The 13,465-nt window shown below is 35.9% G+C and overlaps 2 protein-coding genes across 3 annotated transcripts; one reads left to right on the top strand and one right to left on the bottom strand.

Moving 5' to 3' along the window:
* Positions 1–243: 243 nt before the first annotated feature.
* Positions 244–6,606, top strand: LOC110670432 (beclin-1-like protein). Of its 2 annotated transcripts, XM_058152479.1 has the most exons (11): positions 244–637; positions 1,210–1,550; positions 1,702–1,872; positions 2,515–2,639; positions 2,778–2,826; positions 2,948–2,974; positions 3,126–3,284; positions 4,237–4,322; positions 4,636–4,707; positions 5,355–5,504; positions 6,115–6,606. In XM_058152479.1, the coding sequence occupies exons 1-11, from the start codon at positions 499–501 to the stop codon at positions 6,362–6,364; spliced, it is 1,569 nt and encodes a 522-aa protein (XP_058008462.1). In that variant the 5' UTR covers positions 244–498; the 3' UTR covers positions 6,365–6,606. The 2 variants fall into 2 exon arrangements, with proteins under 2 accessions (XP_058008462.1, XP_021688168.2); XM_021832476.2 differs by lacking the exon at positions 2,948–2,974 and having other exon boundaries at positions 246–637.
* A 1,117-nt stretch (positions 6,607–7,723) lies between these two features.
* Positions 7,724–11,934, bottom strand: LOC110670431 (cyclic nucleotide-gated ion channel 1). Its single transcript, XM_021832474.2, has 9 exons — positions 11,547–11,934; positions 11,345–11,414; positions 10,380–10,953; positions 10,081–10,293; positions 9,684–9,979; positions 9,453–9,564; positions 8,870–9,106; positions 8,389–8,783; positions 7,724–8,241 (listed from the first exon to the last, which is right to left on the bottom strand). The coding sequence occupies exons 2-9, from the start codon at positions 11,371–11,373 to the stop codon at positions 7,941–7,943; spliced, it is 2,157 nt and encodes a 718-aa protein (XP_021688166.2). The 5' UTR covers positions 11,374–11,414; positions 11,547–11,934; the 3' UTR covers positions 7,724–7,940.
* Between the last annotated feature and the right edge of the window lie 1,531 nt (positions 11,935–13,465).

Genomic DNA, 13,465 nt, shown 5'->3' with positions numbered 1-13,465 from the left:
TATGCCTTTAAAAAGATTAGAAAAAATTAATTTTTTTATTTTAATAAAATTAATTATTTAATTTTTCTTATTTTAAAATATATTATTTTTTTAAATAAAATTTTTAAATGTTAATTTAAATTTTATTATATAATTATTTTTGTTAAAATAAAATAATTAAAAAAATATTTTTAAGTTATTTTATTGCATATAAAAAAAAATTGCTAAATATAAATCACTGTCCATTTTTATTTTTTCATGTCACGTTGACTTGGTTAGGATCCAAACAGGGAATCGGGGAGGAACCAGATCCGAACCCTTTTGCGTACACCCAAAATCCCATGGGAAGGGGATTAAAAAGCACAAACAAGAGTTACAAGACAACCCAAAACTGTTATGATCTTCTGTGAGCTCAGCAAAGAAGGAAAGGGAGAAAAGAAGATAGTGGTCCTTTGCCTGGTTCCAAAGATATCTCCAACATAGCAATCGAATGAAACTATACTTGTGAAGAACGAAGATATGGCCGATAAGGGTCGGACTTTGCCCGTTGATCGGAATCTTCCTCGATGGGTGTGCCAGAACTGCCGCCACTCCCTTTGCATCTCTGGCGTCGATTCCTACGCCGAAAAATTCTTAATCGATTCCTCTTCTCGCTCCGGTTAGACTTTCCTTTCTGTCCTTTTACTTTTTTCACCTTTTTGATTGGCCATGATTAGGGCCATTACAAATTCCTATCTATTCATTCGTCGTTGTTGATATCTTGTGAAATTTATGGCTTGCTTCTGCAATTTTTATCTATTGATTACTGAAACCTGTTCTTCAATTGCCTTTGGTAAATTTATTTTATCCTTTAATTATGAAATCATCCATTGCTCTGTGTTGCTTGTGTCAATTGTAGCCTGGAATTGGATTTTAGTTGCTCTGTTGTCTGCGTGCTGACTGAGATTCTACATTCAGATTGTTGAATTTTCCTCAACTACATCTTTTAACGGGAAGTTGTGATTTTGTCGCCCATCTGATTGTGAAACTAACGGGATTTAGTTTGCAACGAGTTTATTTATATGCTTCAGAATTTTAAGCTCCTCTTCTGGAGATTTTTTTTTTTTTGAAATTTTTATATTATCTGATATCTGCTTCTGATATTTTGTCTGGCAAAATCTGCAGTAACCTTACACGCATTTTAGCTATGGGAATTAGATGTTTTCTCTGATTACCATGGTATACTGGCAGCGATGCAGGGCTTTTCAATGCATGGGGCTAACAGTGTGCTAGGCTCAACGCGAATGGACAATTCTTTTGTTGTGTTGCCAAAACAAAGACCCCAAGCACAGGGAGTCCCACCGCGTCCTCGCAATGGAGCTGTTCAGCCTGATACGGGCCAGTCTGGAAAGGCCATGGAAGAGTCTTTTGTGGTTGTATATAAATCTGAGCCTGCAGCTGATGGAGGTGGGACACATTTACCATCACTAGAAGGAGGACCAAATGGACAGTTGCAGCCCAACAATGCTGGGTTTCACTCTACCATAACTGTCCTGAAACGTGCCTTTGAGATTGCTACATCCCAGACACAGGTATAAAATTATCAAAAATATTTTTATTTGTTTTCTCATGTTGTTTTTAGATTTTAAATGCTTGGCTAGACTCTACCAGCAACATTGAAGTTTATTATTAAGGTATTCAAATTGTGATCCCTGTGTTATTTTGTTTCATTTTGCATTTCAGGTTGAGCAACCTTTATGCCTTGAGTGCATGAGGGTGTTGTCTGATAAACTTGACAAGGAGGTTGAAGATGTAAACAGAGACATTGAAGCATATGAAGCCTGCCTTCAGCGCTTGGAGGGGGAAACACGAGATGTTCTTAGTGAGGCTGATTTTCTTAAGGAGAAACTTAAGGTGCATACTTAGTAATAGAGACTGATTCATTCATTTTTAAACATGTTAGAAAGGGTTATAATAATCAAGCCATTTTTAGATAGTGAGTATCTGGAAATATTTGGGTTTATAGCCACTCCTTATTTTCAGAGCAGTAGTAAATCTAGCTTGCTATCTCCAGCTGGGATGGTGATGTTCTAATGTTTACTTTATTTGATTTCTGCATTTTCTTTTCTTTGGTGGGCTGCCAGAGTAGGCTGTCTTACATGCAATGAAAGTTTAGATTGAGGTTTAATCATCTTATGTATGAATTATGGAAAGGATGAGGAAGATACAAATCTGTGTTATAACACCTAGGGATCCCATGGTCAGTAAGTGAGATGTATGGTCATAATATTGTTCTTATCAGTTAAGCCAAAATGCATGAATTTGAATGAATAATATAAGATGCTAACTCTGTCACTGGTTGTTGAAATTAATTATAAATTTGTTATAAAATTATGAATAAATCACAGAAATTGTTTTGTTTCAGTTTACCACTTCTAGGTGGTGCATATTCATTGCACCTCTGAGGTGTCTTGGCTTCAGGCATGATATCATGCATTATAATTTTTCCCAACTGGTGTCAAAATTTTGATGTGCTTATTTACATTATTGTTTAAGATTGAAGAAGAAGAGAGAAAGCTTGAAGCAGCAATTGCGGAAATAGAGAAACAAAACACAGAAATTAATGCTGAACTGAAGGAACTGGAGTTGAAATCTGTCCGCTTCAAAGAGTTGGAAGAGCGGTAAGTTTCCTCCCCTGTAAGTATATATAATGCAATCCAAATATGTGTTTCAGTGGAATATGCAGTACGCAATATACTTTACAACTTTCAGGTCCTGGCAGTTGGCTATTTATGTTTTTTGAACTCAACATGTAACAGGTATTGGCAAGAGTTCAATAATTTTCAGTTTCAGTTGATTTCACATCAGGTGTGTTGCTGATTATTTGCTATTTGTCATTTTCTTTTCTTCCAAGCTAATTGCATTGAATGCATAGTTGTCTATATTTTTTGGGTTAATTAGTTTTGGTATCTTGATCCTAACTTTGTAGGCAGATTTTTTATGGATGAATAAACAGGTAGGCGAATGTCACTCTTATATTCTCTTTCTATTGACAAGTTAGAGAAATTTATAGGAATTAGTCAATTCTTTTCTGAGTTACATGTTCATAAAGTTACTTCCTTTTACTGTATTTTAATCACAATTGACAAAAACCTCTTGGTTAACAGGAAGAGAGAGATGCAATTCTAGCGAAGATTGAAATTTCACAAGCTCATTTGGAGCTGTTGAAGCAAACTAATGTTCTCAATGATGCCTTCCCCATCCATCATGATGGAGAATTTGGAACAATAAACAATTTCCGACTTGGAAGACTTCCTAAAATTCCGGTAAAGAAACAAGCGTACAACTCTCTTTTTCTTGCTTTCTAACAATCGTCTATGGTTGATGAATTATGATCATACCTTTTTCCATCTTCCTTAATGGAAAGCACAACTGGAAATTTGTCAAAAAAAGACACTGTATGTTCAACCAACAAGACATTTTAGGCTACAAGTTAGCATGAAATTCCTTCCTTTCCTAGACTTTTTCTCCCCTCTTCTTCACTGCTTTTGTCTCTCATTTCTTCTTGGCTTTTTGAATATGAGCATGGTAAAAGGGGTAATGAGTAGAGGTTTGATTTACCATTGAGGCATCACTCCAACTAAGCCAAAAACAACAAAAACTTAATTCTGACTATTTAGGCTTAATTCTGACTATTTAGATTTGGTAGGTAAAAGTTGAACAAATTTCATACCAGCTAACTAAATTTTTATATGACAAGATGGTATATGGCATGGGGCATATAGTTCAACTTACACTAAGAAACCAGATTAAGGCATGATATGCAATGATAATACTGTTGATGTCTGCTATCAAATGGTCATTGATCAACTGGCAGAAGTGGGGGAAAAAAGACTGATCAATTTTGGTTGGTTGTATCAAGAAATGTTGGTCAAAATTTATGCCAAATAGAATAATAGTCCAATAAAATATCCTCTTGTTTTAATTGCATGCAGCAAATGCTTCTTTAACATAAGGATTACCTTTCATATTGTAGTTTACCCATATATTCATGTTTGTAGTTCATGTGAATTGACATTTTAATTTGTTCTTCTGGCCTCTTTAGTTTATACCACTGCAAACAAGATGGAGCGTGTGGGACGATAGCTTCCTAGTTCTCACACTCATCTTACTCTCACTCACTTTCTTATTTTGAAATTCCCTTTCTTGGACTTAAGAAAATTGAATACTATTTGTGATTATCATTTTTATTACTTACGAGGTTGTGCAAATGTTCAGGTCGAATGGGATGAGATAAATGCTGCCTGGGGCCAAGCTTGTCTTCTCCTCCACACAATGTGTCAATATTTCAAGCCAAAATTTCTGTATCCTTTAGCTACTAGGCATCTTTATGTTTGTCTTCTGTAATTTGTTGATATATGTAATTTCTTATGAGCCTTCTTGATATCAAGCATAAATATGCCAAAAAAAAAAAAATGATATCTAGGTATGGTGCGCAATTTTTTCACTCTTGTTCAAGTCCCTGTTTTTCTTCACATGAGCTTCTTTATGATGGAAGGATTAGCTTTTTGGTTCTTAAAGCAAAGGGGGTTGTTTGTATCTCTGAGTCAAGGTCATACTCTCAAATCATCAATAATATTTATCTGTTGATGTGCCCTTAATTTGTTAATTTTTCAGATATCGAATAAAAATGCTTCCTATGGGGAGCTACCCTCGAATTATGGACACCAACAACAGTGTTTATGATCTGTAAGTGTGGATTACCCCTTTGATAGTGAGCGGAATTTCTCTGATTTGATTTGACTTGGTAAATTCAATGGACTGAATTTAACATGAACCCTCATATTAGAATTTAGGAGTACATGGATATGCGGAATGGAGATTTGAAGTTTTGAATTATTCAAAGTATTTGGGCCTTGGTCCTAATTCCTGTTTGGTGAGAAGGAAATTGAAGGAAAAGAGGAAGAAAATGAGAGAGGAAGAGATAGAGAGGGAGAAAGAAGATAGAAACAGAATTTGAGAGGAAAAGAGAAGATTGTAACTGTATTTAATTCATCGATTATCCCCTACTGATTACAACTCAATCCATTTATACTTATTCTAATTCAACTACCATTGGCTCCTAACAATTCACATGATAATTCCTCGCTTAGTAACAACTTCTAATTAATCAACCTACTAACAGGCTAATCACCTATCCCCTGCTAATATCTTCTTCAGTTCCTGCTGCTAAGGTCATAAAAGTGGCTAGGACCATATCATGTTTTCCTTAATATTTTGTTTGGAAAAGTCAGATCGGAAGTGCATGATCATGCATCCGCCATATGGTTTACATCTCAGTTTTCATTATTTTTGCCTGCTGGATTTTGTAAACTAACATATTATGTATTTCTCAGGTTTGGTCCAGTGAACTTATTTTGGAGTACTCGCTATGACAAAGCAATGACATTGTTCTTAACATGCCTCAAGGACTTTGCTGAGTTTGCATACTTGAGGGATCAAGAAAACAACATTCCACCTGAGAAAAGATTTAAACTTCCATACAAGTAAGTTTGTTTCCTGGAGGAGATTCATATTAGCTATTTTGTGTGTTCTCCTTTAAATAATTTTGCCGACTTGTCTTTTATTATGCCTGCCAAAAGAGAAAACATATTAAGATTAAAGTGGTTTTCTGATTCATGGTCTTAACAATAATTGGGGTAAATGTCTGTGGAAAGTGGCGTGAAACTTTTTGATATGTTCTAGCAGACAATATAAATCTTGGAGCTGGGAATTTAAATTGCTTGGATTTTTAGGTTTGACGAGAAGTTGCTCAATTCTTCAAATGCTCAATGATTACTTGATTGCTGCTAGTTTTGCTGTTAGTTTGTGATAGCATTTGGTGCTTTGAAAATTTGGCTGTTCCCTTGTGTTTTTGATAAACCTTTCTTGTGGAGAGAGAGCATTTTCTCAAATAAGTGGACAATTGAGAGGTACCATTACATTAATATTTCTTATGGTACTAGGAAAGGCCCCGGAAATTTGCGTTCCTTTTAGCAATCTACTTTAGTAGTTTGTTTAGAAAAGGAGGATTTAGCAGTTTGTTTAGAAAGGTGGATTGTTTAAAATAAAGGCTTACTGCATGCTTCCAATAATAATTGTGAATAAATGTTGCAGGATTGAGAATGACAAAGTGGAAAACCACTCTATTACCCAGAGTTTCAATAAGCACGAGAATTGGACCAAAGCTCTCAAGTATACTCTCTGCAATTTGAAATGGGCTCTCTATTGGTTTATTGGAAATACAAACTTTCAGCCTCTTAATACAATGGCGGCTTCACGTGTTGAAGTTCCAGCCGTAAGTTCTTTTTACACAAAGCGTGCTGCCGATTCCAAGTCTGAATCTCGACACATATCAAAACAGTGAAACCATGATAGAGAATTGAAATGCATGGAAATATGCCAACTTGTGAATAGAAATAGGGTCAGCTAAGTAACCGTGATCACATCTTCATATGTAATGTATATTCTCTCGCAAGATTAGAATGGGAAACATTTTCTTTTCTGTTTGACCTTTTGTGTATTGGCCAAAATGATAAAATCTCATGTAGGCTGTATTCTGAATTCGATTTACTGAAATAACCTAGTTTGTAGAATTTAGATGTATAATTAGTCCAATTACTGCCCCTTTTGGTTTTGGATAGAGCACAGACAGTAGCCTGAACTTGGACAATTGGGGTAGTCGCATTGTACCCCAATTTCATTTCGCCTTGAACAAATGGCAAGTACCAAATTTCATAATGGGATACTTTATTCATTTTCTGACCGATGGTGGTTACCTTCTGAACATGAAAAAGAGGCCCATTAACAAGTTGATATGATGATCATCTTGTACATGCAATTTTGTGCTAGGAAACAATGCGTGTGATGATAAAATGTGGCCATGTAAGGGGTAGGGGCCATAATTCACCTAGCTGGGTTGTTAATCCTACTCTTAATTGTTTAAAAACCGGCTGTCTTTACTTGTACTTGAAATTGAGTGCTCTAAAGTGATTGATTTATTATGGTCATGCCGGGATTATGTAGAGGACGAAGCAGTCCAACCTTCACCCGCTTCTTGTAGTCGGATGAAGGAAGTTGCTTGCATCATCCAATTAAAGGCCGATAGGCAAGCTGTGTGCGGGTGCCTTCAAGAAAGTTTTGTCACCCATAAAATATGATGCTGGTCGCATTGCTAGACTTCCCAAGAATTGTGGATTGTCCTTTGATCTTCCTCCCATTAAACCTGACATCGACTGCAGCAAGTACTTTTTCTCTTGTGTGCATACAAGGTTGCATCAAATAATAATTGATTAATTAATTGTTGACGCAGGATTCCTTAAGCCTCGGGTACTGCTGCTTGTGGAGGAGTAAATAATGTTGCAGGAAGGGTTCCCCTGAAATACAAAATAAACGTACAGTAAATGAAGCAAATGTCAACTTCATACTTGTGTCCGAGAATTTCAGGTTTATACTGTAATAAGCTTCTAATAGTTGTCTGTTTCAGTGCCAAAATTTATGGCGGTCAATAAATAAATAGACAGGTTCAGGACTTTCCACTTCACAATTTGAGGTAAATAACAAGGCTTTTGAAGCTGGGAATACTCATATGGGTTCCATCTATATTTGATATTGGATCCCTCTAGATAGGCTTCTTGCTGGACAACTTGATCCATGATTTTGGTTTCATCAAGCTGAAAAATGATGGAACCTCGCACTGGCAGAAAAACTCAATTCTTTCTCAAGCTTAAATTAGCAACCTAAAAACTGTCTTAAAAAATTGTTCTATTCGTAAACAGAGTCTGCTCAGCCTGAAAAGCCTAACAAAATATGTAATCAAGCCTGTGGCAAACATTGAATGTAAGCTTACAACCATGATATTATCATGCTTAATGTACATTTGCATTTGAGCTTGCAAAATACGAGTAAAAACTAGTATAAGCTCACTTAAAAGTATTAAGTCTCTAGCGAAGGGGAGCAGAAAAATCAGGCTCAGCTGGCTTCTCAGGTACCAATGCTAATCTCTGTGGCAATCTAGAGGTGCGTCCCCCATTTTGCCTCAGACTTCTTAATGCATTGGCAGCAAATTGTGATGCATAGATTGTAGCACCAAGGCTAGGCGTGGTTGCAGCCTCATTTGCCAAAGCGTCTTGCAACCTGTCTTCTGCTTGGCGTAGGAATTTGGCTTGCTTCCTCCTACAGTAACGCCGCCAAGCTGCTTGTATGAAGCATGCTGCCCATGTCCTCCACTGCACCGAGAAGAACCTGGAACCAAGATGAACGAGTAATCACATAAATCTGTCATCACACAACAGTTAAATTTCCATGAAAAAATATTGGATAACAATTCTGGTAGCGAAATTAAGCTTACAGTTTACCGCAGAAGAAATTCCATTGGATATCAAGACTCACCTGAATGTGTGCTGGATATCCTTGTGGTGAAGACGGCGAAACTGGGAAGCAACAGATTTCAAGTCTTCAGCTACTAAAGCAAAGGCTTCAACCTCCATTAGAGCTTGTACAGTTCTAGATGAGATAGGGAGATGGGAAGATGGATGGGGATCCAAGGCCCATGTAAGAAGAGCTTCTCCACAGAAGTCTCCACCCTTGAGATAAACAGCGTTGAAGAAGCCAGTTCTTCCACCATTCGTGGTCACACTCACTAGGTCACCTCGCATGATAAAAAGCATCTCATCAACTGGATCCCCCTCGCGGACAATGAAACTATCCTTTGTGTAAAGGGCTGGCTTGAGACGATCGCATATTGCATCCAATATTTGCTCATCCATTTTTGCAAACATTGGCACCTAGAGAATTGGTGAATGTTTTAGCTAACTGTAGGATCAATTTTAAAGTGTATATCAGAAAAAACAAGGTTTAAGAAAGCCCTCACTCTCATGATTAGATTGAAACAAAGATGGTGATTTATGTCCCTTCTGAGATCTTTAGGAAGAGTACGGATTAGAGTCCTCTCCTCCACACCTCTGGTTTCCTGCCATTTGTATTGCTCATACCTCCTAATCCGCTCCCTCAGGTTATCAGGGAGCATACGGTGGGCCATCCACTGCTCTGCATCTCGCCTTTTCACTCTCATTTCCTCTATTCTAACAGTTGTGGATTGCAGATATTTCTGTGTAACAAGAAAGCAATATATGATAAGTTAAAGACCTTAAAGAATGTGGAACAGTGTCTAAAGGTCGAGTTAAAATGACTTCATTTTGAGGGTGAAAGAAAATTAAAATTTGTGTGCTTCTTTGAGAGGTGTTGCATCCAGCAGGCTGCAATGGCAGACCATCTAAAGAATTGCCATAACAGAGAGTCCGAAAATTTGTATTTTTCATTCCACAGCCCCATCATGTAGATATATACTAAGCTGTTATGTACGAGGCCTAGGTGAATACTGTGTATAATAGATCATTGCATAGGCTTAAAACAATAAATTTGAAAATCATTGAAATAGGAGAATCCAGTATGACCTGCATATTGCCGATAAGCAGCGAAAATAAAACCAGTCCAGCAATGCATATGAAAACAGCAAAAATAATCTCCCCAACATAAGTGCTTGTCTTGAGGTTCTGGCCCAGAGCGCTGTAACAGGAAGGTTAAGAAAAATGTAAGCAACAAGACTAGAACTGTAGGACGGTTTAATTCAAGAAAGAGTTCATCCTGAGAGCTAATTAACAAATGGAAATGGTAAATCTACGGACCTAAGATTACGCAGACCCCACCAAAAGCAGTAGAAGAATTTCCTTGGAAAATCCCATGTTTCCACTATGCCAGATTCTAGAGCATCAGTAAATATTCCAAAGTTGAAGACAGTTGAATTTTTAATTTCATCAGGCTGGATAAAAGGGCACGAATCTTTCAGAAATGAGCTCAAGTTTGCAAAACGCTGTTCTCCACAGTACAAGTCCGTAGAATTACACTGAGGAGCCTTACAGACTGTACGCCAGCACCCATGTTCGCGTTCTATTGAGAACAAGTACCAATAGGCTCCAATTATCTGGTATAGAACAATTTTCTTTTATTGTTAATCAGAAATCCGCAGTGAAATATTGAAATTGTTTCAAGTATTGTAACTTTAATATATCAAATCAAACTCACATGACTGGCTAGCATATAGAGGAAGAGATTATAAACAGCTCCAGCCCATGCCGTTTCAGTAAGTATTCCAGAATTACTAGTTACTTCTTTGAATAGCGGGTAGATTCTCATAAATCTTGGCACATATTGGGATAAAATAACAAACTTCAACAAGTTCTTGGCAATCAATGAAACAGGACCTCGCAAGCTGGGAATGATGATCAAAACTACCACCTGAGCAAAAACAAAGAGAATTGCCTTAAATTGCTGAAGGCAACATCCGTAGTTGGTGTTATTAAGCATGAAGAAGGACATATTACCTGAGGGAGTGGAAGAATTGATAGGACATCAATGATAAAGCTGGAGGTCATGTATCTTCTAGCGACAATGACAGGATCATCAACCAGCTCGCCTCTTCCAAAAACACGAGAAGAAGGGGCTATAAACCCCGTTCGGAATTGAAAGATAATACGAAGTATATAAAACACATCAATGAAGGTTCGAAGAACACAAGCAGTAGTTTCCAATGCTTTGTCCAAATCTAGGCATTTGTCGTTGCCATCAATCACTGGGATGTAAAAGAACAAGGGGTCGACGGACACAGCAACCACGCAGGCAAGCACAAATATTTTGTTCCACTTCTGGAGAAATGGACCCTGAGGATCAAGAATTTTCTTCCTTGTGCCTGATTCTTTTGCTGGCTGAGCACCCCAAGAGAGGAAGCTTGATGGTTTTCTCAGGCGTCTGAACTTGTCAGAACCCATCTCCCAGTGTCGGTGGATACTATCCCAAAGCACGGTTGCAGTTGGTTTCACTTTTCTTGCGTAAAATCCATCCTCAATGGAGTATTGCCGCTCTGAACTATAGGATTTGTCTGATTTCCAGTCTTCAAACCTGAATAAAAAAGAAAATATCAGAAATTTGCGGTGGCTGAGCACAAGAAAAAGTTGAAAGTTATGTGCAATCAAGGATTAAAAAAAAAAAAAACCATCTTCTTAAAACACTCCAGTATATCGTGAATAAGGCTAAAAATTCTGTTAAGCGAATCATAAGTGATATGTGTTTTAAGATGCTCTCTACTCTGTACACACTTGATCATGCAGTTTCTGAACCCAGAGGATGAACAAAAAAAGTTATACACAGTACCAGCAATTCAAAGCCAAATTCTGTTATTCATTAGATCAAAACACGGATCATATTGTTTGATGAATAAAAAATAAATAAAAATCGTCAAAACAGTCATAAATTATCACATAGTTATTTACACTCAATTATACAAACTAACCTCACAAATTTATTTCCCTTGATACTCATGACTTTGAACGAGTTATTTGCGCTTGGTCCAAAAGCCAAACCTGGGTAGAAAATGTATATCACGTTAATTGGAGTTTAAATATCCAAAAAGGCGGCCGGGGAGAAGAATCACAGCTTTCTGTTTGGTTGCTAAGAAAATATGAAAACGAAAACAATCAAGAAAGAATTCTCACCAGTCAATTCAACAAAAACCGGATTTCAACTTGGTCGTTTTCTAGTAGTTTTTCCTTCTTGTCATTGTTGGAATAACATTTTCTCAGAAAGGAAACGGCAACTAAGAGCAAAAGGAAACAGGAAACGGCAGCGTAGCACTATAGCGAAAACAGAGAAGAGAAAAACTAGAAGCAATTTGTTTCAGCCTGCGTATGTGTTTAATTTACAGAGGATGATGAAGGAAAGGAATGGTTCAATGACTGAATTTGAAGAAAGAGATTTGGTCCACTGAAGAAAGTTCGCGGACAGAGACAGAGACTCCAGTGGCAGTTACTGTGTGCGCTTTCGACACAGAGAAGAAAAAAAAAAGGACTAAGGGTCTGCTCCAAAAAAAAGAAAGGGTCTGCTCCAAGAAATTATATATTGATCATGTCATTTTTTTTCCATTAAAGTTGACCAAAGCAATGCTGAATTTTAGAAAATTTTCAATTGCTGGGCTTTTGTTTTTGACATAAATTGGTTTGTGGGCCCACAGTCCTTTCTTATTCTTTCTTTTAAATGTTTTTTTATTAATAAAAAAAAATCTCTTTTTTATTTATAATTTTATAATTTTTTTTTATATTTAAAGCATTTAGTATTTATTTTATTGGATGGATTAATTTTTTTTACAATTAAGAGTATTTTTAGATCAATTTTCTTGCACTGAAATTGTTTTTTCTTGATGATTCTCTTTATATTTTTATCAAGTAAATTAATGCTATTGAATTAATGGAAATGAGTGTGGACAAATATTTAATTATTGAGCGAATTTTGTATATTTTAATTGTAATTAAAATTTAGTTTAAATTTTTAATAAAAAAAATTAATTAAATTCAAATCCTAAATGCTGTACCATATACTCAAACGAATTCCTAAATCTCCTTTTTTAGTAAATACAATTCAGATATATTAATTAACTTTAACTTAGTAATACTTCGGTAATCTTAAGAGTGAGTTGTGAAATTTAAAATTTTAATTTTAATTAAAATTAATTGTGAAGACTTTATTTAACCATATAATATATTTAGGAAAATTAAAATCCCATCTTCTAAATTAAAATAATAAGAGATGGAATATGCCATGGGACCATATGCGGAGATGAAGAAACCCCACTTATGCAATTATCAGAAGGAACTTTTTGAACATATAATTGAGGGACGACACACAAAGATTTAGGAGGAACTTTTTGAACATATAATTGAGGAACTTTTTGAACATATAATGGGTAGGGTTTTAAAGATAAGCATGGATTAAAAGTTGTTATTCTTACCCGATCAGAAGAGGGACCGTTATCCACTTGATGGGAAGTAAATGAGCCATGGTTATTATCAGATCAGAAAGCAAATTAAAGCACTCAAAAATAAGGATAAATATCCAAGTCCACTGCTGAGTGCTGACTAACGATGAAAATATCCAGGAGATGAACGCATAGAAAGAATAGTAAATCTTGTACGTGTACGTATGGCTGAAGTGAAGCAGAAGCACCAGGAAATTTACGTAACACAAATTTTCCTGGGGTAAAAAGAATAAGGATTGGCGTGACTTTGTAAATTGATAAATATATAAATATAATTATTGAAATTCAAAAAAAAATTATTTGATGATTATAATTTTTTAAGACTCATTATATAAAAATATTTGTTCATCATTAATTTATCATTTTATATAATTATTTTATATGAAATAATCGATATAATATATAATTTATGAATATATTAAGTAAAAGAAAAATTGGAAGGCTATTAGATTTAGAAAAAAAATTCCTGTTTTGTTAATTTTGAAATGGTCTTTCGTTGACACAGACTTCACTGTTACAGGACAAAAGACTAGGACATAAATATATAATTAAGGTCAGATTACCATGTTTTCAATTAATGAATTTGTATTCTTCTTGGGCTAT

Source organism: Hevea brasiliensis, chromosome 9, assembly GCF_030052815.1.
Source record: "Hevea brasiliensis isolate MT/VB/25A 57/8 chromosome 9, ASM3005281v1, whole genome shotgun sequence".
Taxonomy (NCBI): domain Eukaryota; kingdom Viridiplantae; phylum Streptophyta; class Magnoliopsida; order Malpighiales; family Euphorbiaceae; genus Hevea; species Hevea brasiliensis.
Note: the sequence above shows the minus strand (reverse complement) of the source record. Positions and strands in the feature narration are given on the sequence as shown.